We start from the raw sequence: 27,994 nt of genomic DNA, 5'->3' as shown, positions 1-27,994 counted from the left end.
AAGACGGTGCCTCATGGTCCTATCGGACATCAATGTCTACTGTTGGCAGGTCCTGTATGAAGGCATCAGGAAAGCCTGTCCTGTAAGAAGTTCACAAGCTCTGTAGAAATAAAAGGAGGAGAAACAAAACCATCTTTTCTCTTAGTACACTGTGTGAAATAGAGTAATGAGATTAAGTGACTCACTCAAGGAACCTGTCACAGGCCAGGGTAATACTTGGGCCTTTTTCATTGAGCTGTGGTTGTTTAACCATGACACAACTGAGTCTCCCAGGTGGTGGCCTGATCTTCAAGTGTTGGATGCACAGCTCTTCTAGAAGCCTTTTTTGCTTGTCATTGAAACTGGTGAATTTATTTCAAAATTATTAACTCTTTGCATCTTCACTGGTAGCTTAAATTAAAATTTATCTCAAAGAAGAGTTAAAGATTGATGCAGAAATGAGGGGGGTGGAGGTTTGGGGCCAGCATGTAATGTCAGTCTAGATGCCCTTAATAGTCCCTTCTGGTCTGTAAACTCTAAACTGTGGTAAGAGTCAAATGAGCAATATTTACTGGAGGACTCATTATCTTATCAGTTTCTCATGGCTCTCTGTCTCACCTGGGTGGCAAGGTTTGTAGAGAAAGATGGTATCTTTTATTGACATCAGTATTACAACAACTCCACCACTATAAACCTGGGTGGTTCATTGAGGAATTTCAGCACTTTGCAGTGCAGTTGTAGCTTCGTGTGAGCTGCTCTCCATCCCCATGTCCGAAAGATGAGAATCAGCCCTGAGGGGATTTGTGGATAATTTTGCCTTGCCCAATGCTCTTGGGAGGAATGTGGTGGCACCAGCAAATGAGCCAGAGGCCACGGCCCCACTCTCCTGCCTGATTTGTCTGAGGAGGAGAGGATTGAGCAGTGGACCTTCAGATGTGTCACTACTGATCATGCCCTTGCTTCACCGTGGGACAATGTCACTGGCTCCTCACCTGGTTCTTCTGTGAAAAGTCACTTCTGTAACGTGCTTGGCAAGCATTTCCCAGGAGGATATGTAGGAAATAGTTTCCTCATACCTTTGAGGTAGAGCTTGCACTGTAATTTCTAAATGGACTTTTTTTTTCTTTTCCCCCTGGTAGTCTCCCCTGTGCCCCAGTATATGCCCAAATATCGTGCTGGCCTGGGTAGCTTCACCTAAATTTTACCTGCTGTATTCCCAGGTGGGTAATTTGATGAAAGCTCACCCTTAAGACTAAGAAAAAAAGACCAGAGGTGGGTATTTTCCCACTGAGGAGCAGCAGCACTAACAGAGGCTTGATCAGCTTTCATTTCTGCCTCCCACCAAAGTCCTTTCAGGTGCAGGGACAGTCCCTACCTCAGTATCCTGCCTAATCCGGATTAGCAGGGAGTTTGAGTACTTGTTTTTTTGCATCCTCCACTGGGAATGGATGGTACCGGCTTGAGGACGTTTTACTTCTTATACCCCATGTACGTGCATGTTAGGTGGGAATAATTAATTGCCTTGACTGTGTTCTGAAGTTTCATTCACTAGCACTCAACTGAGTGCTCTTCCCAAAGACAGCCTTTTGCTTTCCATGGAATACTTTTCTTCAATAATTTGTGTAACCATTAGGACAAATTCCCTCCAGCCTTTTCTTTCACTTGTCTTAATTCCATTGTATTACTTGTAATGATATTCCTGATCTGAAGGGGGGACGGGACGGGACGGACCCTGTTTCCTTCTGTGCCTACCGCACAGCCATTGCAAGAAGCACTGGGAAGGGTGTGATGGGGAGGGATTGATCTGTCCTTAGGTCACTGACTCTGGGTGTGGGTAGGAGCTGCTATTAGTCACTTGGGGACAGCGACTGCCGACTGCCAACTGCCAACGTGCTTCATGGGAATTTGTGAAGCGCGGGGCAGCTCTGCAGGAGGGCAGCACAGCCTTTGCTGCTCCCTGTGCTTTAGCTGGCAGACGTGGTGTGCAACCGAGTCATGCTGCATCCTTGAGATAGCTTGGGTGCTTGGGATGTGGAGCCCTTGGGTCTGCTTGGGGGACCCTTGGAAAGAGTGGGAATGTGGCTGTTGATATCATCTAGGGGGAAGATGATGTTTTAGAGAAAAGGGAGGGCAGCTTGTGATGGACAGCCAGGTTCATAACCTGAAGCACTGGAGTGCGATAGGACTGACAGTGACTTACCCTTGGCTTTTTGCATCTGCAGGAGTTTGTACTACTGATGTGTATGTCAGACTTTTTTAAAGTAGGATAGTTGCTAATTGCTGTCTACATAAGCCTTTTTACTATTACATTGTGAATTTGGCTGCTGAACTTCACTTCTGCCTGCTAAGATGCTGGGATAGGGGATTGTCCTAAGGGATGGAAGTAGGGAAACCCTGTCTCTTTTCAGTCTATCTGGCCTGACTTAAGCTAATAAAACTTAGCATGAGCCTGTGGGGTACAGCAGCTGTGTGCCGGAGATATAAGTCAACTCAGTCCATCTTGGCCACATAGCTTAATAGGCCTACGTGAAATCCCTGGGTCAGAGGCCAGCCACCATGCCCATCTTTGTCACATCTCAGTGATGTGTATCCTGGCAGGTTTTTCTTTTTGTTCCCTCCCCGGCATGGAAAGAACCATCTGCCGGGTTGGCTTTCAGAAGAATTTTGAAAAATATCAATTTCCATTTGTTGCAAGAGGAGGGGGGAAGACATGGGACAGAAGGGGGAAGGAGAGCCTGACCTAAAACCAAGCCAGTATTTGCAGGGCTTTTAGAATAGCTCATATTGTGTTTCCTACTCCCCAAGGAAGGGATTGTCCTCTTTCTTCTTTTCTTTTTGATTCGATTCCCTGCCACTCTGCAAGCAAGTCAGAAGCTGCAGCTGCTCCTGTCAGCTGGGAAGGGAGTCCCCTTGTTTAAAACCCATGTGTTAATCCCCAGTTAGAAAAAGTCAAAATGCTTTATGCTCTCCTTATAGACCTCTTTGCTTGCCTTCATCTTTGCTGCCTGCCCGCAGTCTGGTCACTTGTGTAAAAACACAGATAGAGGCTGAACCCAAGCAGACTCGACAAGGAGCACAGGTAGAAAAAGGTCTGTGAATAAATAAACCCAAAGACTGGACAAAGCGACCCAATCCAGGTTTTGAGAGTGGGGAAGGAGTCAGGAAGGACATCAAGTGTATTGTGAGGTCTGGGGAAAATTATGGGGGACTTTTGGAGTAAGGGAGCCGTTTTTGTCATGGCCACTGGACACAGATGGGTAGAAGTGTTTGCTCGCAGGGGAGGAAAAGCCGGCAGCCCAGTGGGAGAGGAATTTAAACAGTGAGGTAAGGAGAAAGGAGGATTTGGGCTCTGCCAGATGGAGACGACCATGCAGGCAGTGCTGGAGAGGGATCTGATGGATAAACTGAAGGCTTGAGGGACTCAGGGAGTTTATCATCAGGTGTGATGCCTCAGCGTTGAAGGGTGAATGCGAAGGATGGTCTGAGGTTGAAACAGGAGAGAAGGAAAGAGTTTTCATTTTGATCATGGCTTTTTTTCAAAAAATACCCTCCTGTCTTTCCTAGTGGAACAAGAAAATGAATCGGAGATAGGGAGAACAATTAGATGATGGATGGTACTTACAGAAAATTGAAGATAGTGCCCTGTAACTATCATGTCTGAATGCTACCAAAGAGCATAGGTTTTCACCACTTTCCCAAGGTCCTTCCCAGTTTACAAGCAGAAAATTGAGGCAGACAGAGGCATCTCACCCAGGACCACTGGAGAAGGCATCCCACTTTCCGCTGCTCCAGCTGCAGCAAGGATGCCTGTGTGTACCCCAATGGCTTGGTGCATTCATCAGGCTCCCACTTCCCCCCAGCTTTCCCCATCTACAGGCTGCAGGAAACAACTGGGATCCCAGTGGGTCTTCCCTGCCACCCTTTCCCAGATGTGGTGGTGGGGGCAGACCAGCAATGCCTGCCCACCATGGCATCCCATGGCACGGGGTGGGCTGGCAGGTGGCCCAAAGTTCTCACACAAGGGCTCCTTCCTAGCAGATTACCCATGATCTCTGCTCACCGTTTTGGGTGGCAGGAAGGAGCTGGCACCCACTGTCTGTCCCCCACCTTACTCCAGTCCCTTCCCTGTGGTGGACCCTCGTTAATAAAGAGGAATAATTGGGAACCTTCCCTCCATCCTGTCTGGTGTGAGGCCATTTGTGTGCTGGAGGAGGAGGGGCAGATCCAGCACTGGGGGGGTTGGCAGCGAGGGAGGAAGGGAAAGCTCTTTTGTTTGTTCAAGTAATTTAGGCATCAGATATATATTTTTTTTTTAAAGGGCAAAACAAAAAGCTTGGTAGCGCTGGTAAAGGTGTGCTCCTGGCACATAAAAATATCTTAATAGCAGAGGGAACAAAGCACAGCAAAGATATGTGGATTTAGGCATTTCAGTTTTGTTTCTTAGGTTTGTCAGAAGAGATGTGAATCATTTAAGACAAAACAACCCCCAAACCCCAAAGTAAAATGAGTTTCTGCCCTTCACTGAGTTCTCTGCATCCTGGCTCTGTATTTAGTAGTGAAGGACTAAAAGCAGAGCTCAGGCTGCATCCACTCTGGGGTGTTGCTGCTGGGTGCTTGCTTTGTGTTTGCTCCACTTAGCCAGGCCAAAGCAAAGCATAGGAGAGTTGCTGGTTTTTGCAGCTAATGAATTTTGCTTCTGCTTGATATGCACTAATACGTTGCCTTTGGAGTCAAGACTTTCTACTTTATATGCACTAACTTTGCCTTAAGTGTCGACATTGCAGCTCTCCTAGGTCTCCCCATTTCTCATCATTCCCTTTAGACATCTCTTCTTTTTTTTTAAATGAGAATGGAAAATCAAAGAAAAGAAAGTGACAAACATTCTTCTGTTCCTTTAGGTTCAGTAAAACTCACCTTTAAACGTCGTTGAGGGGCCTAAACTAAGTTGAAAGTGTCTGTTCTATGATGGGTGGGCTTTGCTGTTGAAACCCTTGTGTTTCAACTGTGTGAAAGTTGTGGAAAAATGCACGTGGAATAGGCAGATAGTTTTTCTTTTTTCTTTAAGGTAGAGAATAGGGTAATGGTGTGAAAGAATGAATTAGTTATGGCAAATCTTATTAGTGTCCATTGTAAGCAAGGAAGCAGACACATATGGGAGCACTTGCAAAATTATTCCTTGTTTATTCAGCTTTGTAAATGAAGCAAATTTTTTTGCATAGTGTCATTTATTTGGCAACTGGAGGGATGTGGAAGGTGTGTATATGTAGCAAAAAGGGGGGAAGGGGGAATGCAGTATTGGTATTCCATTAGAACTGATGCTTGATGCTTTGTTTGCCAGGTTTTGGCAAGGCTTTTTGCTTTGAAAGCCATTCAGAGAGGATCGCAGCAGATGGCAGGGAGATCCTGTTTGTGTTATTTTTGGACATTCCCATTGAAAGTCTCAGACTGTTGTCCTTTTTTTCCCCCCTTCCCCCACTCATGCATGTTTTTCTTCCTTCCTTCCTTCCCCCTTTCCTTCTTGAGAGCTTTTTTTTTTTAAAGCGTATATTATTAATAACACAGCATCACCTAAAATCTGGGTGTGTTTCTGATGAACCAAGGTGTGGATATTTTATGTCTTTCTGCCTATATTTGGAAAAAGTTGCAGGGGGACTACCTCCTCCTGAAGCGGTGCAAGCGGTGTTAGGAGGGCGAGTTGCACGGGGGTGGGAAGCCAAGCTGCCATTTTGGTGGGTTCAGCTAAATAGCAGCACATTTCCCCATTAGATCAGCAACTGTATGAAGCCCAGGCAGCAAGTTTAGATTGAGGGTCTCTGATAACTTTAGTGACATGCATGACACACGCTTGTGATCTCCATCCTTTTTAAGCCCTTGTGGCAGAGAGGGCCAGGTGTAGATAGACTGGAAAACTGAACTATGTCCTGGCTCTTCATGGTGGTCTTCCCACGTCACTGGTGAGATTCATTGGTCTTAGGCAGCTCGGGAGGCTTTTGTTCTGCCATCCTCTGCACCCAGATTGTGTTGGGAAGAGAGAACTTCATTGCCTCGCATTCCTGGTATAAGCAGTTTTCCCAAGAAGTAATTTAGCTTCATATAACATCGCTGGAAATGTCTACAGTGCTTTTCATGTGGAAGTCTTTGCTGAAGCCCTTCGCAACCTTTGTGCAGGCAATCCAGCAAAGCTGAGCCTGGTCCAATCAGTTAAAACACTTGGCTAGCCCAGGTCTATTAGCGAGGATGTGCACACACAAAGAAGATGGGAGGTCTTGGCTGCAGTCGGTACCCAAAAGTTCATGTGATTCACCCAAAGCTCATCCAGATGATTAAATCTCTTAAGCTAAGCTGGAAATCTTGAGGAAATAAGCTTTCTCATGCTTATTCTTTCAGTGGTTATTCCCAGAAAGAAGCAGATATTTAAATACTCCAATCAGTTGATATTAGAGGTGCTTTTGCACAGGAAAATGGTCTACAAGGACATTCAGTTTTGGCCCGGAAAAGCGAACAAACTAACTTTGCAAACTTTAGTTTAGCTGCTCTAACCCTTTAAAACAGTTGGATGCAGGTTTTGTTTGCGTTCGAGGTGATGATTCATGTCGGTTTTTAGATTGCTCAAACCTGTATACCCACATCCTTAATTACTTTTTTTTTTTTTTAAATGGGTGCACTGAGGGAACCTACTTCAGAAACTCTCATTTTGTTCTTAATTGAATGAAAGCTCAAAAGTCTTTCACGTGCATTGCAGAACCTGAGTTTCAGTGCTATAGCTGCAAGAGAGGGCTGCTCAGATGGCTGCGGGTGACCCAGGGTGTGTGAAGTGTTGTCATTTGAAGTGCATTTCACTGGCTAGAATAAGCTATGGACGGGGAAAGAAACCCCAAACCATACCTCACCTTCCTCTTGCTGGTACCTCTTGCTAGCCAAACATCCTCTTGGCAGCATTTTTGCTCTGCAGCGCTGAGTTTTATGCTTGCCTTTTTAAAGTTTGGCAGCTTGTTCTTGTTACCTACTGGACAAGCCTTCTGCTCCGAGGACCTTCCCTTGCTCCTGGGGTGGCATGGCTGCTCTGCCCAGTGAGGGTTTCCCGTCAAGGGCTTCCAGTGATCAGGGCTTTCCCAGTCTGGCACGTTGAGAAAGGAGCCAAGCAACAGTCTCAGCATAGAGAAAAGGCAAACTCGACCTACTATTTATATAGTTACTTAAACATGATTTAACCTAAATAATGCACACTGTGACTTGGCTGGGGGAGAGGGGGAAGGGGAGGGGCTTGTTTCTAATGAGCCGGGAGACGGCACGATTAATTACATATGAAGGGTAGATAACAGACAGCAAACTGTCTGCAGTAGAGAGAAACAAAATACCAACGTGAACAATTAAAGGGTCCACGTGACAGAAGGGTTAGTGATTTCTCATACAGTGAGCAGCTGGGCACAGCCCCCGGAGAGCCACAATGGATGCTCAGCTGAGCGGCTGGCTGGGGGGGAGGCTGGCTGGGTGCAGGCTTTTGAGGTCTTCTGTCATCAAAGTCAAGCAGGCGCTTGTGAGGCTGTCAGGCTGCGCTCTGGGCATTATTTTCATCACATGTGCTTTTGACAGCAGAACCGTTAGCTACTAATCTCGGCAACATGCGAGACGGGGAGGAAAGTGGTCAAGCCAGGAGAAGAAAAGCAAAGGCTCTGCGGGAAATTAGGTACCTGCCTCAGGATGCTGCCGGCTGTGCAGAGGAGGGCCGAGGTGATGGAGACCTTCCTTCCCTCTTTTTTTTTTTTAAATAAAATGTTAATTTTCCTTGTCATCTTCCAGATGTGGAAGTACAAATCCCAGCTGCTGGTAATCCAATTCTTCGAGAAGCCATGGCCAGAGATTTTCATCCTCTTTACTCCCCCAAAAAACTGCAATGGAGTCTGGCATAAGTTACCCACCCCCAACACCCCCTTCATCCTCCCCTCCCGGCTAGCCCATCCCATGGTCAGCCCTTGGCTGTAAAGATTTGAAGGTAAAGGCCGATGAATTAGCCTAGGGAAGGGCCAAAGGTTAAATGAGCGGGGCTAGCAGCATGCAAAGGGCTACAATTGAAATATTTGCTGAATGCTGACAGGCAGCAGAATAGAGGCAGACAAGTGGCAAATTCCTGGTTTCTCCTCTAATTGAGAAAATATTTTGAGTGGTATTCAGTCAGGCTGCAAATCGAGACTCTGGGAAAGTCAGCCAGCCAGGGAGGGGAAGGAGGGGAGGACCTCAGTGGAAACACCATTCCCGCTAAACCTGTTTCCAAAAACTTTGCACTTATGCTTGTGGAAATCCCTGGAGCCTGGTGCTTACATTTTGCTCAGTCATTTTTCCCATGCAACTGTGCATCAAAATACCCTCTCTTCCAAACTCAAAATGTCTCACAAGTGGAATTTAACACCTTCCTGATGTTTTCGTGGCCACAGAAGCCTTGCTTTTCAAGTCCAGATTCTTGCACAGAGGTGCTATCACGAAAAATGTAGGTGTTGTGAGGGCCCAGCTATCACCTGCTGGTCAGGAGGTGAATGAGCTGTTTCAGTGCATGATGCAGATGAGATTTGATGGTATGTCGGTAAAATGTGACAACTACTCAACTCTTGGATACATCCACTTTTAGCATGCATAATACTCAGCTGTGTTTCAAGCCTGACTGATGTGCAATGCCCGGGCAGGGCTGTTACAGTCACTGTGAAAGTGGAGGGAGAAAATTTGTGTTGGTCTGGTGCATCACGGGTCAGCTGCACCGCATCCTGCCTTGGCCTGGCCCTCTGGCATCCCTTGCTTTGTTCTTGGGTGTGGGTGGGAGGCTGTGGTGGCACTTGGGAGAAGGAAATTCCAGCCTGATGTAACCAAAAGCAGTTCACTGGCCTTTCATACCCTGACATCTTCCTTCAAGGGGTGATTTAATCCTGCACATCCTCTTTGCCCTAAGTCTTTGGCCTCCCCCTTCCCCAAATGCTCCCGCTAAAGCCGATAATGTACTGAGAAGGTTTCATTTAACATTATTTCCTTCTTTCTTAAGAATCTGTGGTTAGTTAAGGAGTTGAGGAGAAGGGGAAGAAAGATGTGAAAAGAGGCAGTTCCTTGAGCCGAAAAGCAGCACAAGGGTCAGCAGAGTTTATGTTCACTTCTATATGCTCCTGTCATAAAACTCAGAGACCGGCTTATAAAATGTTTTCTAGAGAATGCCCTAGCTGCAGTGGAGGAAGGTTTTGGCAGAGGTATAGTCTATTCATGGCCAGCAAGCTGTATTGTGTTTGGGATGTCAAAGTCCTACGTGCTCCTTAAAGATACCCAAGAGGCAGGCAGGAGCTTTTTTTTTAGTCAATACAGGCTTGGTTAAAGCTCCAGCGCTCATCAGCAGGTCCGAAACTTCTGTTGTTAAGCAAAGGGGAAGAGAGATTGCCTTGCCTTGGGGATCATCTGTGAGGTGTGCTGAGGTCTGCCTGGGCTCCTTTTGCTGGCCTTGCTTTACAGCTGGCCCTGGAAAGTGGGTGACAGGGTTGGGCAACGCTCCTGTTCCCAGAGCAAAGCAAGGGACAGCTGTTTTCCAGCAGTATGGCCATGAAATGGCTAATGTGTTGGTTGCTTGGCATTGCAGATTTGTGCCTTCATTCAGGAGTGCTTTATTGGGAGCCCTGTGATGGGAGCAGGCAGCGCAGTCACCACCTTACAGTGGGGAAACTGAAGCACTAAACGTGCTTCCCTCTGTGCAATGCTATCAACATCAGCTGAAAGTGAAGCCCCTGGCTCATTCAGTCACCAAACCATCCTCTTGCCTTTAAATCATGGGGCTGTCTTGACCTTCCCATAGCCCCCCTCAGTCTCTACTTGGCTTGCACGTCAGAACAAAGTGACACTTGTTTGCCTCGGCCAAAGAGCTCACTCAAGCAGGTGATTGTCTTGCCTCCTTTTTCAGTCCCAACACAGTGTTGAAAGTGTTGTCCTGGGATGTAAAACATCCCGTCCATTCCCCCGGGACTGGATTTTTGCTTTCTGAGTGCAAGTGGCACTGAAAGGAAAAGAGGTCAAAATTGCAGGATATGGGGAATAATTCCCAGGTGCTGAAAGTAGGAGAAAGATGTGAGTGCTCATCCTCTGTGCTCCTCACAGGGCAGGAAGTGAGGGAGCATTAACAGCTCTAGCTGCAATCACTGAAAAGCTGATCCCTCATTTGCAACCCTGCCATAAAAAACGGAGCAAGAGGATGAGGAGTCAATCAAAATCAGTTTTAAACTCCTTGTTGTTTATTTGGCTTGGGGTTGTTGAGAGGCCAGCGGATCTGAGACCGACACAAAACCGTGTCTTGCAGCAAGGACCATGGCTCTCAGCCGTGATCCTCTGCTCACCTCCCAAAGGGAAGTTTCTCCCTTCTGTGTTCAGCAAGGGAGGTTTGGTTTTATTTAATTATAAATATCTTCAGTGCATGTGCTGCATCACATTTGTGTGAAGGTTTGGGGCTTCAAGTCCAAAGGGGTTTGGACCTCAAAATTCAGGGGCATCCAATATGCAATCCAAGGAACTGAAAACATGGATTTTGTGCTTAAAATGAAAATATCAAGCCATTAAACTTCCTCTGTTTTGATGTCCCTCTCTGCAAATAAGGGATATGACATCACATGCTATCTCATATGATAAAGGAGGTAGTTCCTAAGGTCTACAAAGCATTTTGAAACCCAAAGTGATATCTAAGTGTCGTTTCATTTTTGTCCTGCTGTGGTTTCTAGTCAAAACGAGAGAAGTACAAGAAGATCTTGAGTCAGTGATGCTTTTGCTTTTGGTTTGAATTTGGAGCCCCAAAAATTAAAGGGCAGGAGGAGTGAGACAGGAAATTGAAAGTGAAAAAGAGACTTGAAGAAGCCCAAAAGAAACGGAAACCCTGAGCTGTGCCAGGGTGTCTTCAGCTGTAATGATCTGAAGGTTGAGCTCACCCTGGAGTGAGAAATCGTACTTTTTCACATAACAAAAATATAAAAATTTCCCTTAGGGGACTGATGAGTCTGGTCACCTCTGAAGTTTCAGTTTCTAAAATATTACTCATAATATTGACCTCTTTAAGTAGAGGTTTTTTTTGTGGGGAGAGCCAGACCGCTTTAGATATCAGTTTTCAGGGGAAACTGAGGCTCACAGCTGTAACCTGAGTTGCCACAGGTTATTCATATATGACATTGCAGTTCCAAAAAACTTAAATTTCACAATTTTCAGGCTAGCGCTTTACCCTCCAGGCCATAATATTTCGCCAGGGTTGTCTACTCAGTTGCTCAGGATTTTATGCTGAAAAGAACCAGCTTCTGACCAGAGGTTTAGTAATTTGCCCCATTCACAAAGCAGACTATTTTTTTTCTGCCCCGCATGTGGTTTCTGGTTCTCAGTGGCTCATTTCTCTGGAAGAGGTTAAAAGAACCTCCTGTCAGCCCCATGACACAGAGTTTCAGCAAAGTGACTGAAAATAAGTCTGGGTAGATGTCTTGTTTAGGTGTTTGTAATCTGACTCAGCAGCCCAGACCTTGATTTTTATCTTCTCAAATGAGTGGGTGGGAGGGATGGGTGATAAGAGTTCAAAGCATCATAGTTCCTGGCATCTGGGGCTGAAAGGAGGGATGGTATTTTACAGTAAGGGCTATCAACATTGTGACTTTTCATCATTATTATTATTATTATTGTTGTTATTATTATTATTTAGTTGCTTGCCCCATTGCTGTAACATTTTGCAACCTGGATAGCAGCTCAGATTGTTCCTATTTCCTACAGGACACTTTGCTTGTTTGGAATATATTTTATCTTTCCACTGCTGACTTTACTTGTTAAACCTCAGGCAAATACAATGAGTGAGCTTGGGTGAAGCTGAATATCAAATGTTGAAAAGGTGATGAAGTAACATGGGTGGGAGTTGAAGAAAAGGAAGAGTTTGGTGAAGTTGGATAAGTTTGGTTGGAAAGATCTCCCTCAGACTTTGAACAAAAGGAAAGTTATCCTTGCCGTTCCCAAAGATGTAATTATTTTGTCAAAGAATGAAAATGCGCAGAAACTGGAGTGTTTTTCAGGCTTCAGACATCCACAGAAAAATCTATATTGCCTTCGGGGAATTTAAATGAAAATAAACATGCATTTTTATTTTTTTTTGGCCACATTTGGCCAGATAGAAGAGATCATTGGGCTTTTTTTTTTTTTAACTGACACCATTATTAAACCAAATCCAAACTGAAGATTTATAACTGTTCAAGTGCCTCCTGCTGGTTTGATTTAGGCTTTTAAAACTCCGGGCAGGCTAGGGAGGAGGCTGGCTCAGCCAGGCAGGAGCCATGGCCACCACTGCACATCCCTGCCCCTGCTGTTCCACCTGGGCTGCCCCTGGCCTCTGCTGGGAATTCAGGAGCTTTCGGTCATGCTCTATCCCCTTTGCTGCAAATTAGGCTGCCTGGCCAGCTGCTGGTGATCTCCTCATGCTTGCCACTGATTTACCTGCTACTGCTCTGATTCCTGTAATTTTAGGTCTTGCAGGAGTGTGAAGGCATAGGGTTAGGCCCAGTCTTAAATGGTGGGTTTGCAGCCCACTGAGGCTCAAAGCTTTGGGGTTTTTCTGAATTTCTGGGTGCTGAGACAGTCGATACGGGGAGCTGGGGAAGGCAAATGGCCTTAAAGCATCCTCAAGGGTGAGAACCTGTAGAAGAATGGCTGCAGAAGCATGGCCTTAGAATCTCTGAAGATCTGCACAATCCAGGCCTGGTATTGGAATAGGCCTGTAATCAGAATTGTACTGAAGTTGCTGTGCTGAAGTTAACAAGAAAGGTAGCCTTGAGCTATTCTTGAATCCTGAGACCAAGTAATTATGTTGTGCCAACAGGCCGTGGCTGTAACAAGCTACAGCTGCTGGGAAAGCAGGTGCAGGGCCAAGAAAGATAGGGAGCAGTATGGGAAAATAGGGAGTAACAAACTACAAGGCTGAAGCACAGCAACACAATTAGCTACATGGATAGAATGCTATTTTAGTCATGATAATTAGGGGTGTGAGAACCGTGCGCGTTTAGAGACTACTAACCAATTATATTTCTGCTTTACGAATATGCATGTGTATCGGTTCTATATAAATAGTGTTAGAAACTAATAATGTTGGGCAAGATGCATAACTCATATTGAGCGTCTTCTTGACTCCGGCGAGCCCTTCTTCCAACAATAACCTACTGAGAACTATCAGCTAAGACAAGCGTTGTGGCCTTGCACCAACACCCATCTGTTTCACAGCTGGGAGATGTGGGACTCCCAGGGTGGAGGGGCTCAGGCCTTCAGGCTGCTCTCACGTCTTTGACTCTTCATACTAGTGATGTGGTCGGGTTCCCTTGGCCAAGGAGTGGCAACATGTCACAGGAATAGTCCGTGAGTGTGTTCCCCCTCCTGCCAGCATGGTTAGGCATGATATGGCACTGAGGAAGCTCTTCTTTAGGGGTAACAAAAGTCCTTTGGTCCTTGTGAGGCCAAGATCAGCAAACACAATCCCTTGAGTTTCATTGCTAGTGTTTTTTTACCTGCTGGAGGTTGAATTATCTGGATCTTGACAGATCCAGTATGCCTGGATTAGTCCTGTATTTGGATGGGAGAGCTTTTGGAGGGTTTGGGTTCTGTTGGCATAACTTAAGGAGTCTCAGTTGAACACCTGACGTGCTAGATTAGAGGTGATCCTAATATTGGTTTGAAAAACTTCTCTCAGGCCCATTGGAGAAGTCCTATAATAAAAAGATTTATTACCCTTAAACATGGGAGAACAGAAAAAAATCACAGAGAGTTAAAGGGACTTTCCAAATATAAAACAATTGCAGAGTGGAAGCAAGTCAGGGACCCCAAAATTTCCCAGTGTCACACTAGTAGTGTAGCCATGACAGAACAGCATCTCCTCTTAGCCCAACATGCAGATGCAAAGCATTTTGGAACCTCACTACAGAGAGTGGAAACATTAAATGGTGTGTTTCTGGAGTGGCTTGGTGCTTAAAAGCTCCAGTCAGAGATGTGAAAGATGGTACCTGTTGCTCCTTGACCTGCTGCAGATGCCATCCTGAGAGTGGGCACATTGGGGGATCTCCTGGGGCTTTCACTGCCAGCTGCACAACGGAGAACACCCTCATTCTCTTCACAGGATGAGTTGGTTGGTTTTGTGGGAAGCTGAGACCCCAGAGGGGTGTGCAGTGTTCAGGAGTCAGGTTGGATGCCATTAGCTCAGTGTTGATCACTCCCAGCTCCCACATCTCAAAACGAAAACACAAAAATCCCCACACCCTTCCACACCTCTTCCCAGTTTTCCATACTGCACCCCCTTCCTGTTGACTTTATTGCAGTTCATTGTTATCCCTGACTGGGGAATTCTGATTCAATGGTGTATCGGACAGATAGCGCTTGACACCAATCCCCTTTCCTTCCCTCCTATTTCCATAGAATAATGTAAGGTGATCTTTAGCAAGTCCCCTTTTGTTTAAAAGAAAATCCGAATGGAGGAATTGGATGACTGCTGGCTCTGTGTGCTTTTCTGTTCACTGGAACATCTTCCCATTGGAGTAACATCAAATGTAAAGACTGAGGAACTTGACCCGGCAGGTGCCAACTCTTGGGAATACAAATGTTCAGCTGTAGGAAATATCTCTGTTGCAGTGGCACTATGGAAGCAATTAGGTAGAAGATAATGGATGGGCTGCAGTAAGAGAGGAGGGAGCGACTCCACGGAGGTGCTTTGTGGTGAGATCATAAACCACAAGAGTTTAAACCACATGGATGGGCTGGCGATGTCAGCTGAAACTTGTGGTGGAATTCATCTCCTCGCAGAGGACTTCTCTCTGGCTGTTGTTGTTGTTGTTGTTGTTGCTGCTGCTGCTTTTAACAGTTCCCAAAGCTGGAGGCCCTGCTGCAAAGTTACTGCAGCAGCATTACAGTCAGAAACATGCTGTGTTTTGGTCTTAGGTGAACTTCTGGTTTCTGTTTCCACTGCCACCAAGTCTTTTGCATTCACAAAGCGTTTCTTCCTTTCTGCAAAGTGGGCTGCCTGGACCACTCATTTTACTTGGTGATTGCACAGTGGATGGAGCAGAGGAATGATCATGTGTGAAAGCATTCAACCTGCTCAGTTTTGCTCTGTTGCAGAGCCAGGCTGCAGTGGGAAAACATGACTGTGAATCAGAAGGTCCCATCTTCAGGCAGGATCACCCTTCCTCCTCTGTGACTGTGAAGGACTCAGGTGGAGCAACATAGCTAATGGAAGGGCTCTTTCCCTAATGGTCTGTGCAACAACACTTTTCCTTCTGGAAAGCTTCTCTGTGCCCACACACAACCCCAGCTGCTTTGGAAGGAGGAGCTCTACTCTTTCTCCCCAGCTGCGTCTCCCCGCAGGGGCTTCCCCACCATGATCTCATGTAGCTTTAATGGGTAATTATTGCTGTCTCATGGCTCAGCGGTGTCTGCCTTGAAATGACCCAACCGTATGGCTGGTGATACCTATCTCAGCATCAGGCATGTGTTTTCACGCACACGCTTCAGCGCTATTCGCAGTTTGCATTCTGCAGACAAATAGGAGCTGAATCCTGCTCCCGTTTCTTGGAGGAAAAGATGTGCGAAACCAGGTAGGAGGACTGGAACGCAATTAAATTCCTTATCAGCATATGCACCAGCCTTTGCACGTGTACACAGTGCCTCATTGCAAATTAAAAATAAAAGAAAGAAGAAGTGGTAAAAGGTGTTGAAAAAGCAGTTTCATTCTGCTGTGTAAATGGCTTAGTAACTGTCCTTTTTAGAAAAACTATTTTTCAGGTTAATCTTTTTTTTGGTTTTGTTTTTTTTAAGTCTTGAAGTTTTCATTGCAGCTTGAAAAACAAACCTAACTTCTGTTATTCCCACAGGTCTGCTCCCAGACTTCTTCCCCTCCCTGGCACAAATGCTTAGCGATGGGGAGTCACGCGGTTTATTGAGCTATTCTCTTTTCTTTTCCCTTTTTTTGAACATAACAATTCTGCACTCAGCATCTTGCAGGGCTGAAAACTTTTCTGTGTTTATAGATGCAGTGTGGAAATAACAAGGTGTTTTGGGATGATTTTGTTTTTTCTCTTCTGTGTTTTTTTTTTCTTTCTTTTTTTTTCCCCCCTTTTCTCTCCACTCCCCCTCCCTCTTCTGGTTTTGCAGCATCAGGAGCTTTAGAAATTAGTGTGCATCAAGACCAGGGCAGACCTGCAACTTCCCCCACACCCAGTCACAGCTCTCCTTGCTCTGCTGCCTGTGTTGCTATATAAAAACGAAGGTGATTTGGAAAGTTAAGGAAAACCTCAGCACAGCAGCAGCACAGGTGTCATTCTCGGAAGAATCCGGTTTTTTTTCTCCAGCTCAGTTCAGGAGATAAGGATCTCCCTTTGCCTCCTCTGGCTGGAGGTTTCTCAGTGGGAAGCTCCTTGCTGGAGTGTGGTGCCTCCTTGCCAGGGGAGTAGCACATGAGCTGATCTCTCTGAACAGGTTAAATAAACAGGACTGTGTTTGGGTTAATTGTCATTGGTTCTGCTGCTCTCCATTACTGATATATCTGGGAGCCTGGCCAAGGAGCAGATGCAAAAGACAGCATCATCACCTCCCTCCTCATCCTCATTGTGTCTGGCTTTAACCTTCTTCTTCTCCTTCTCCCCCCCCCCCTTCCCCCCCCCGCCTTTTTCTTTCTTCTTCCCCCCCCCCCCCCCCCCCCCCATTTTTTCTTTCCCCTTTGGCTCTTTGGCTGAGCAAATAGGCCAGATGGCAGTGAGGGGAACAGACAACAAGTGAGCCATGGCATATGGGCAGCCTGTTTAATTTCAACTCCTGTTGGGAAGTAGCTTGCAGGGAGGTAAATTACAAAAGCAGAAGAGCATGTTAGAGGGGAGGGGCAGGAGGAAGGGGCGACCCTTTTGGGGATGAAGCAGCACAGCCGAGGGAGTCTGGGGTGCAGGGGACCAAAACCCTGGCTGCATTCCTGACACAGAGCAGTAAATTAGTTGTTTCCGTGTCAGTTTGTGCAGGAAGTCTTGTTGGCTGCACATGGGGAGGAAAGATGGAGATGTCCTAAAATGAGGAGGATGTGTCTCTGATTTCCACCTCACCCACCCTCCCCCCCGGGCAAGCTTCAGCCAGTCTTAGGAGCTGGGATGTGGAGATGTTTGCCCAGCTGCAGAAGAGGAATCATGTCACCCAAGATGATTTTTATCTATGCATATGATTGTGTATGTTTTGCTCATACTTTACTATGGGTTACCAATGTAAGATCATCTGCTGTAGACTTCTTTGAAGCAAAAGACATGACTTTTTAAGTTATTTTACAAAACTAAGCAAAAAGTTGGCACAAAACAAAATGAGAGGCAGCTTGGTAATAATGTAGTTTACAGCTATTCCTCTTTCTCCTTCCCTTCCCTTTAGGCATTCGTTTTTCTCTCTTCTGTTTTACTTTTTTCATTCAATATGTTAGCTATCAACTTCTTGCTATCTATTCTCATCCTTCATGCATTTTGGATTTTGCTAATTGAGACCAAAGTGAGGCTTACCTTGAATGTGTCCCAATGACTTAGGGGCAAAATTAGTTAATTGCACTAATTTATATATATGTGAGGCTTTCTGGTTTCATTTTGATGAACTGGGACTTTGGGGGACAGTGAAGAGGGGTAGGTGTACTTCTCTTAGTTTTTATAAATGTGTTGATTTTGCATCAGAATGTCATTGAAATTTAGTTAAAAATGCCTACACAATTTAGGAACTTGATTAATTTTATTCCTGTTGATGGTCAATAAGATTTGGGCTTCTCTGGTACAGGCTCACATCTCCTTCACCCCAGAGGCATTTTTAAAAATCTCTCATTTTGTCCAACAACATTCAAATTTTTTCTGTTTGCTCCTCTTTGATGGGAATGAGCATGGAATCCCAATACAGTCATCACCCATGTGGACCATTTGGATCTTTGTGAATATCATCAGCATCCTGACCGGCAAAGGGAGACTCTGGCTTGATGTACCCGTGGATGGGATTCAGCTGTGAGCTCCATGCTTGTGCTCAGCAGGGTGGGAAAACTCTACAAACCAATTAGCTCTGGAAATCTTGAGCCCCGTTGGCAGGATGCAGACGATCCTGCCAACTGCGGTTGTGCTCTGTGCCTGCACAAAGAACTTTTTATATGACATTAATTCTGCAGAGAAGTTTTTATTCACCAGAGAGTCTGTGGAGAAATGATTATGCACCGCTGGCTTGGTGGAGCAGAATTTTAACTTCCAGCTCAGGCATTCCTCCACTGATTAGTTTTAACATGAAATTGAAACACAAGCCTGTGATTTATTGGTGAAATATTTAAGATATATTGTTAAATTATTCAAATAGCAGGCAAGCAAAAAAAAAAAGACAAAAAAAAAGGCAACCCATCCAAATAAGAGCTTGGTTTCCCACAATTTTAAAAACATACATTTGTGCTCACTAGATATCTGAAACAAAAAGTGCTATTTCAGTGCAAAGAAAAACATCTTTTAAAATGAAAGATTTCAACCTTATTAACCTTCCAGCAAACTTAACCTTGACTCTTTCTCCATCTGATCCCTGCAGACTGTCTTTCATCTGCAGCGCTAGGAATGGTTGCAGCCCTCCATCATTTCCTACCACTCATCTACCACATCTTCAGGCACTCACCCAGCCTGGCTGCAGTTACAAATGGTAATTGAGAGGCTTTTTGTTTTAGTGTTGATAAACCAGGCAGGGACTTCTCTGGTCTTCTTGCCTGGGTTTCAGATATCACCTTATCTTGTCTTGCATGTCCAGTGGATCTTCTATCCTACCCTGTGCTGGAGGAAAAGCTTGTTGAATTTGCTACACTTGTCTTTTCCCAGTTGCCCTCTGGCATCTCTATGTTACCACAAGGTAAAACCAGAACTGTCTTCTCAGAGGAGAAGAACAGGGATCATGCTCATGGTCTTAAAGGACTCCAGAGTTGTGGCAATAATAGTATAGATTAGTGAAGTAAAGGTTAAGTAAAGCATGATTTTTTTGGGGGGAGACTTAATGCTAATTTCCCCAACTTTTGAGAATAAAGCGTGTTGGAATTGCTGCGTCCTAAGGAATATTTATTGTTTTCTGTTTCTGTGTACCTAAGTTTCTCCAAATGTGGGATAGGTTACTAGCTCCCACAGCTGTATCCATTCTGAACATAAGATCAGTGTGACACTTTAAAAGCAAAGGTGATTAGACTTTTACAAGTCTTCAGTGAAAAGGCATGCAACGTGTATCAAAATCCATAGATGACTTTGAAAAATTCCACCCTTTCTCTTCATCTGCTCCCATTTCAACACAAAAAAAGAAGCATTTTTCAAGACTGCCCTCATCTAGCGAGCGACCCATCTTGGTCTGTGCAGCTGAGGAGGAGAAAACTTGCAAGGTCCAACTCTTTCAAACATGTGGCAGCTGAAAAGAAGGTAATTAGGACAGGCAAATCCAATCAGTACTTTTGCAAATGCTATTTATCTTTTTTTTCTGTGCGTGTGTGTCTATATTCTACTTCTCCACCTGCCTTCAAAGGGGGCTGATAAAAAGGATTTGCTTGGCCTTGTTGTTGCTGTAGGGGGAAGGGTGCCATTTGTGTGCCATGCTGCAAGACAGATGCTGCAGGTGAAACTACCCCAGAGGGGGCAATCCTAACCGGAGGGGACAGCTCCTGGGATGGAAGCACTTTTTTTTCTTTTTCTCCTCTTTGTGGGTTTGTTGCACTGTGGGACCAGGTTCTTTATGACATGGAGGAGCGGTCAAGGGTTTATGGAGCAATCAACTCCATCAGCAGCAGTGGCAATCACATAATGCTTCAGCCTTTTGTAATAGATTGTGTGTGTGTGTGTGAGCTGAAAGTATGGCCAGGAGGGAAGGGCATGTGAAACACTTGGCTTTTTTCATTCTTTTAATTTTTTTTCCTTGGAAAGAAGCTGTCTGAGTTCCTTTATGCTTTTCAGGCTCAGGGATGAGAGAGAGCGTGTGTATGTGTGAGGGCATGCACACGTCTGTGCCCATACAGTCACTCAAGTGGGAAAAAAACCCATTTGAGGTTCACACAGGAGGAATTTCTGATGGAGACAACAGTCCTAAGCAGAAAGGCACATCCTGATCTCTAGCGAGTGAGGGGCACGCTGGCGCACACACGCACACACATACTCTCTGGGCGCTCTGCATAATACGTGCAAAGCGCTGCCCTTTAATGAAAGTAACCTATCGTGGTTGGGCTGCAGCCGGCCAGGCCAGACCTCGCCATTAATAAACTGGTAACATTCTTCTCCTTTTTAGTCCCTTTCAAAGCCAGCCCTGCGGTTTGATCTCCCTTGAATGCTGCTCCCCCTCATTTGGGGCTCCAATTCTGAGAAGATTTGGTGCATTGTTTGAGGTCGCAGGATGTCGGATTGATTTCGAAGCTTTTGTATTGACTCCAAGCTCCTGAATGAAGCTGTCATGTGTGTCTGTGGTTGGCTAGCAGGCTGTCCGGCTGCAAGCTGTGCCTTCCTTTGTTGTTTAGGCCTCATTGAGCTGAGGGAAGAGGCTCATTTCAGGGTGATTTACCACCACCCAAACACCAGCTGTCTGTTGTACTGCCGCTTGCATCCACCTTGGATTCAATTCTTGTTTCCCTTTGTTTCCCCCCTTCTCTTCTCCCACTCTACCGCTGTAGGCACTTGGGCACCGGTTCTTCAAGATGTGTGGATCACCCTGACAGAATAGTGTAAAAAACATAAACATCAAATACGTTGTTCTTCCCAACATCATTTATGCACTTGTGGGGATTTTTTTTAGGGTTCACTGTTGCAGTGCTGTAAACATGTTTTCTTCTTGGTGAGAAACTGAACCATGGCCCTAAGGAAAAAAAACAACAAACCAACAACCCAAACAAAAAAATCCCACTGTGTTCCTCTTGTCTTGTTACTAAGTAGCTCATAGTAAAAAGCAGTTATGATTTTATTTTAAAATTACTATTAAGCTCAGTGGCAGGACAGCAGACTGAATTGCACGGCCTGCCTGGTGCAGGATGTCAGGGGAAGTGGCTGCAGAGGTGCTCTCCGGTCCTGGAAATGTTGGGATAATTGGATGGATGGAGAAGGAGGCAGAGAAGGACGGCATCATCTCCCTACATACTTGTTATTCCTGAGCTGGTACGATCGCTGTGTTTATGTGGATATCATGCTGGAGAGCTGTTTTGGTGGTGTAAGGAGAGGAAGAAATGGGAAGAGGCTGTGAAGCACTGCTCAGCTTCACAAAGCTCTTTCAGAAAAGTACTCCTCTGTGAAGAGCTGAAATGCTGATAAAAGCCTCAGAAAGGCTGTGCTGGAAGCTGTGCTCTTCCCCAAGTTGCCATGGGCCAAGACTCAGTTATCCTTTCTGCACCTCATGTTTTTGTCTGTTGATGAAAGACATTTTGAGGGTATTGCAAGGCAGGAGAGATGGAGAGAGTGTGAACAGCTGAGCCAAGGCCAAGTTTGGCCAGTGAGACCTTCCAGTGGCCAAGTGGAGACGGGTTGCACCAGTGCCTTGGGGGTGAGGCTACTGCCAGTATTTTTGATGGCCATGGCGCAAAACCAAGGAAGGCTGATGAGAACTGAGCAGGTCAGAGCCCAGCTGGACCTGCCCGTGGCCACAAGGTGCATGGCATGGTGCTGCTGAGCCGAACCTGCCTCTTGAGCAGATCTTTCCAGCTGCAGACCTGGGAGAGCAGGAGGAAGATGGAATCCTCTGGTTAATCCCAGCCAGCTCCTCCGGGGCTGAGCCTGGCAGCTCCATGGAGGCCTGCCGGTGCCATGTGCATCACGTCTGACTCCTTTAAATGGGGCTGGCAGCTCTGGGCAATGTGGTTGCACCAGGGCTCGGCGATTTGAGCGTGCCCCTGTGCCTCCCCCCTGAGCCGCTGGCGTGAAGCAAGTTGTGACCAGCCCTCATTTGACTTCTGGGTGATGCAGTTTAGTGTTTCTCAACCACAGGCTGTTAAAACTGGCAACCGATCAGCTCCTGTCACTCATGCAGCTGAGATCATTAAGCCTGTTACTACTATTATTTTTCTCCTTTTTTCTGCAAACTTTGGCCAACTACTGGAGCTCGTGGTGCAAGGAGAGGGGAGAGGCCAGTGACTTCATATAAGAGGTGGGATAATGGGACATATATATGTATATTTCAGTGCTCGCCAAGGAGCTTTCTTGCTCTTTGCCTTGGGAAGGGGGATGTCTGACGATGGGTGGGAGCCAGAGAGCTCCTCGGTTGGAAATCCTTGTGCCTCCTCACTTCTAAACCAGAGCACAGCATCAAGAGCAGGCAGCAGTGTCATTTAGTAGCAGTACATCTGTGAGCTTTCAAGATCACTGTGCTCCTCCCCAATCCTGTTATTAAAAGGCCACGAAACATGGCAATGATGCTCCATAAATTAAGACTGTACATCCATAGCACCCAGTGAGACGAGGCTCCTCTCTCTGCAGTGTTTTCCTCCCCCTCCCCTGTAAGCATCAAGTGCTGCTGAATGAAGGAGGGAGGGATACATTAGGAGGCAACAACCATGGCAGGATAGTCCCAGTGAGGTGTTTTAATTTCTTAACAAACTCTTTGGGCACTAGAAACTGTAAAATAACATACAGATAAACAAACAAAAACTCACTGACCCTTAGCACCCTGGAGGGCTCTGTTTCAGATCACTGAATAAAAGCTGAAGTTGCATATGCATGTTTAATGTAACACAAGGCGTGTGCTGTGGAAAAGCGTGCTTTCTTCTAATCTGGTTCCAGACAGAAGCATCCAAACAGAAGCCCCTTTTCCCTATTCCCACTGAACTGCTTGGTGTATGCAAGGAAACCCCTGAATGACAAGGCCTCCATCTGCTCTTGAGCGGAGTTGCGACTGGCTGCAAATGTCCATATGCTTTTTTTTTTTTCCTTTCAACATAGCTGCCTAATGTTAGACACCTATTCCCAAATTAAGCATCTTCTCATAATAAGCTTTCCTAAAAAAGAGGTGGAGGTAGTAGCTATTTCAGGCAATGTACGTTGGGAGAGGTACATCTGCAGTTGGAAAAGGAGATGGGATTATTCATCTCGTGCATTGCTTCAGTTTGCTTTTTTAAGGGGATGGTAGAGCCCCTGCATTCTTGTACTGTCCTCTGTTCTCCCTTCGTTCTCCAAATACTGACCTTTTAAAATGTGATTAAAAAGCTGAGATGGAGTCTTCAACCTCAAAATAACCTAAAAATTTAACTCATTGGTTTCTGCAATCTAGGAGAAGACACTAACTACAGAGCTATAGAGTTGGTCTCTCTGTAGCCCAACAGCTATATGATTTGCCCCTAGTGAAACAACCCCTGTAGGCAAGCCTGGAAGGGGAGCCTGGCTGACATGCAGGGTTTGTGTCTTTTACTTGCCTGGTAGGAGATCTAGCTTCAGCTATAGGCAATGCAGCACTTTGTGATGAAAATCCATTTCATGGAAGTGTTGCTTTAATCATCAAGATCTTCTGACTGTACAAGAAGAAAAAGGATGTTTCTAACAGAGGCTAGGCAAAACACACCAACTCACTAGCTGAATCTGCTGTAGAGAAAGCAGGCTCTAGTTTTAACATGAACTAGCTGGCTGGGGTGATGGCTTTGCAGAGGGAAAAAGAAAAAAACTATCAAGTTTTGTGTTCGTATTTCCCCTCTGCTCTTGATTTGCAGGTGATTATGGACAACACCTTGCAATTTCTCTGTTAAAGAAAGTTGGTGATACTTCCATCTGGACAGAACCTGGCCATGGTTTGGCATGAGCTGAGGTTGCAGGACCAGTATATCCTAGAAGCCAAAGAAGGGTCTAAAATTGGGAGATTTTCCTTGGTTTGTGGTGTAAAAAGGGCTGGAGTATCTTTTTCAGCATAATGACTTTGCAGTGGATACTGGGACAAATTGACTATCAGCAAGTCTTGTATGGATGCAGTTTCCTAAACACAGGAATTTCCTAAACACAGTATGTTGCTGCTATAGGCACCATAATGTATCCTGGCTGTCAGTCAGCTGCCTGTTAGGAAATGTGTGGGTCTCCCTTAGGTCCTTTTGTATCTCTAACTTGTCTCATGTACTGTGGGGTGTCTAGAAAGTCTCCTTTGGTTAGACAGACAAGTCCTTCTCTGTGCCTCAGTTTATTCTCTCTAATGTAATTATTTAATACAATTACTTTAAATTTTAATTCAAGCACTTCTTTCTGGGGAAAGATTTTAGAATTCAAGAGATTACAGATCAGTTGGTGAAGGACTGTAGTAATGGGGCAAGAGAAAATTCCTTTAATACAGGGGTCCTCAAACTATAGCCTGTGGGCCAGATACAGCCCCCCAACACCCCCCCCCCCCCCCCTGCTGCCAGGGGTTGGGGGGGGGGGGAACCAAGCAGCCACAGATGACTGCCTGCCACTTCATCCGCGTGCCGGCCCCCTGTTTAAAAAGTTTGAGGGCCCCTGCTTTAATAGATGGGAGTCACAGGTAGAGGATGCCAGGTGGAAGTAGTCCTCTGAAAACCTCAAAGTTTGACAGGTTGCAATCAGCAGCCCCAACCTTGGGCCTTTTGGTTAGGTATCAGGTACAGGTACTGCCTTTCAGTGTCTTTTTTTCCCAACGTCTCTTTTGGAAAGAGGAGAAAAAATTTTTTTTTGCACAGTATCTGACCTTGCTGAGACTTGTGAGATGCTGGGGTCACCAAGTAAGAGATGTCACCACACCTGGCAGCCTCTCCTGAGGTGACCAGAAGTTTATCTGTCTGTTTGTAATTTCTGCCACCAAGGGTCATCTCTCTGCTGTGCCCTGTCATTGAGCGATGGCTGGAATTCCTTTTAATTGTGCCCTTTCTCTTCCTCATCATTTAGGGCAGAGCGCTTCCACTTGGCTAAACTCATTAACTACTTTAACATTGAGATCTCCTTTTCTGTATAAATTCATCCAGCTGAAATCTTGTGACTCTTCAAGGCTGCATGTCAGCAGATTCTCCCTCTGTCACCCAGCAGATGCTGAGAGTTTATTTTTCAGCTGTGGACGGCAAGTCTGAAAAAAGGCAATGTCTTTGTGGGATCTGTGGGAAAGCAGGTAATTGCGACAGGTTTGTGGGGACTCAGGCTGTGTTACTGTTTGAGCCCAAGGAGCTTTTTGACCAAACCTGCAATCCCAGCCCCTTTCTGCCATGGTGATTTATCAAGATGTTCAGGTCTGATAAGCTCCAAAAATGCTTTGGTGGAGAACCAAAGTGACTCAAGTAATCCCCAGAAAAGAACTACTTTAACATGAGGGACCTTGCTGCTGGGATCATGCTCGGTCAGTCTGATGGGTTGTCAATGAAAAGAAGCTGTTTGCGCTCCACTTATAAAAGGAGGGTGAGGTGACCCTGTTTCTTTGTAAATCTCTGTTGGCCCCAGCATTTTATTGACATTGCAGGGTCTGTGCCAGCAGTGTTGGGTGGTGAGGGTGGGCTGTTGAATACCTGGGAAGGGCTTGCCAGGGGTTATATGGACCAGTTGTCCTAATGAGAGCAAGTCACACCTGTAGACTTTATTTCACCAAATCTAGCTACACTAGAAGCAAGTAAGCACTAACTTGGTAAGGGTGAACAGAAATACTGGTGTGTGAGGTTTGCCTCAAGTCACTCCAGGTTGGTAATTGTACTCTCTGAGCATGATAGATTTGTTTCTGTTCATGTATGTGTATGAAAACATTGTGTTAAAACAACCTGTTCCTTTTCAGCTTGGCTTGCCCATATTCCTACTGTGTTTTTCTACATGCCTTGCTTTCCTTCTGCCCCTGTCTCTGTGACATCCCTCATGTTGTGTTATCAGTCTTTGGGAAATTCTCCTTGGCAGCCTGGGAGCTACACCTCTGTGGAAGGGTATCTCCCAGCAATGCAGGATGAGCCCACAGGCTTCTCTAATGTCTTTTCTTCCCCTGTTTCTGGTCATAAATGCAAGCCTCTTGGTCTTCAGTGGTTCAGATTGTGCTGATGTTTTTCTTGCCTTATCTTTTATAGGGAAAATTCATTGGAGATGCAAAACTGCTTATGAGTTGTGGTTGCAGAAAAGGGAAAAATGCTCAAAAAGACTCAGATCAGGTCAGTCAATATGTACCTTAACTGGTGGAAATAAAAGAATGTGTTAACATCTGGTTGATTTGAACTGTGCTGTTGCATATCAGGGTTCCTGGACACAGAGTCCTTGACATGGCTGACAATGATACAACATTAATGTTTTTGTATTTGTTGTTTCTAGAAAAAAACATCAAACAAGATCAGGCATCCACTGCACTAGGAGCTGTTAATGCCCTAGCCTAACTTACTCCCACTTGGTTTATTTATTCATTAATTCCGTTTCTTTATAAAAATCCACTCCAGGCAATGCCTTTTTTAAAGAATATTGCACTTCCTTGCTGGCTAAATGTATACAACCTTTGGTCTCGTACTGTAGCCGCCTGGATGTGCGATAATTACAGAAAATGTGCTATTCATTGCATGTTTTTGTTCTTAAGTGACACCATCACAAGAACACTCTTTATTGAGGTTCCTCATGATAGACATGTGAAAACTTGTTCACAAACTGATGGCCGGGTTTCAATATTCATTACTTGGAATGAATGCCCTCCTTATTCTGAAATTTGTCAAATTGACATCAGTGGGATCGCTTGTAGGGTTCAGTAATTGCAGGAGAGGTGGGCTGCACTCTGAACGACAGCCAGCTGGTGGTCTCTTCCTTCCTCCTACCATTTTGCACTTATTCAGACCAGACAAGTTTGTCCCTGTCAAAATTTTCAGTTATTATGGCTTTCTGGCTTTGTAGCTTAACAGAAGTTTGAATCCAGATACCATTCTTTCCAAAGATGAAACAAAATTTGATTTGAGCAGAAACATTTTGTAAATATCGGGTCATTCAATATTAAATGTGGTAGAGTGAAGGAGCTGATCTCAAATATCAAATAACTTGGCTCTCTCTCTAATGTACCTTGTGAACAACCCGTGGCCAGGTATAGACCTGAAGCAAATTCAGTGTCCACAAAGCTTCAGGAATTCCTGATAATTTACTGATGGGAAAAGAGATGAACTCTCGGGAGGAAAAATGTTTTTCATTTTCAACATGCATGTTCATCAACCCTAACTAATAACAATGTCTCTGAGCCTTGCTTTGTTAATGTCTGGGAATATCCAACAACACATCTATTTAGTGATGCTCTGTTGTGAGAAACATTGGCCACATATATAAATGCTTTATAGGATTGAGTCTTTCATTCATTTTAGAGGTGATTTTTTTTCTTTTTTAATTAGTATTTGCAAAATAACAAATTCATTGTCATGAGCCATACTATCAGTTCACCATCAAGACAAGGATTCTTACTACTTTTCTTTAAAGAATAGCTTCCCATTCTCTCAAATACAAGCTTTATTTTCTCATGTTGAGGTTCTAACATGAGGAGAAAATGAATTTAGAAATGAAACACTTTTAACAATTTTAGTCTTTTGTATTTTGATGTATTTGGGTTGAATCACTTTGATTTACAACAGGACTACAGCAGCATCAAACCACTTGTAGCAGAGATTAAAAATGGAATGGGAGCATCCTGATTGCAGAGAGGTTTTACGAAACACTTTCTCTAACAAACCTTGAGTACTGGACCTAAAACTCGTTGATGGCAATAGCTTAATTATAAAGTAGGCAACAGGTTTTGGATGGAAAAAAATCCCATTCCCTTTTATGTTTTCTGGGACAGTGATAAATTTTTCTTTGCATTCAGTTACCTTCTGAAATCTAATTTTTGAGGTCTGGTGATGTGTTGACCATCTCAGTTATTCTTTTTTTCTGTATTGGCATAAACTGTTGGGCAAGTGCTTGCTCCAGAAGCTGTAAAGCTCATACATTGTGCCCCTGGCAGGGTCCTGTCTATATTTCAGGGGACAGGAGGTGGATGGGGAGGAAACTAAGACAGAAGGGTGGGTGGCAATGTGGAACATTTGTCTGTGAATGTGGGACCTCACTTCAGCTTATAA

At 45.1% G+C, this 27,994-nt stretch overlaps 1 protein-coding gene across 5 annotated transcripts in view; it reads left to right on the top strand.

The window, feature by feature from the left end:
* The window catches only part of SETBP1 (SET binding protein 1), a 270,979-nt gene that overhangs the window by 25,296 nt on the left and 217,689 nt on the right, over window positions 1–27,994 (top strand). For 3 of the 5 annotated variants that reach the window (XM_056323283.1, XM_056323280.1, XM_056323278.1), the window contains exon 3: window positions 25,991–26,071. The exons of the other annotated variants lie outside the window; for them this stretch is intronic. In XM_056323283.1, the coding sequence (XP_056179258.1) occupies window positions 25,991–26,071 (81 nt within the window). The remainder of the gene's footprint in view (window positions 1–25,990; window positions 26,072–27,994) is intronic. 5 annotated transcript variants of the gene reach the window in all.

This window comes from Falco biarmicus, chromosome W (genome assembly GCF_023638135.1).
Source record: "Falco biarmicus isolate bFalBia1 chromosome W, bFalBia1.pri, whole genome shotgun sequence".
In the NCBI taxonomy this organism is placed as follows: domain Eukaryota; kingdom Metazoa; phylum Chordata; class Aves; order Falconiformes; family Falconidae; genus Falco; species Falco biarmicus.
The sequence above is the reverse complement of the archived record's forward strand: the minus strand, read 5'-3'. Positions and strand labels throughout refer to the sequence as shown.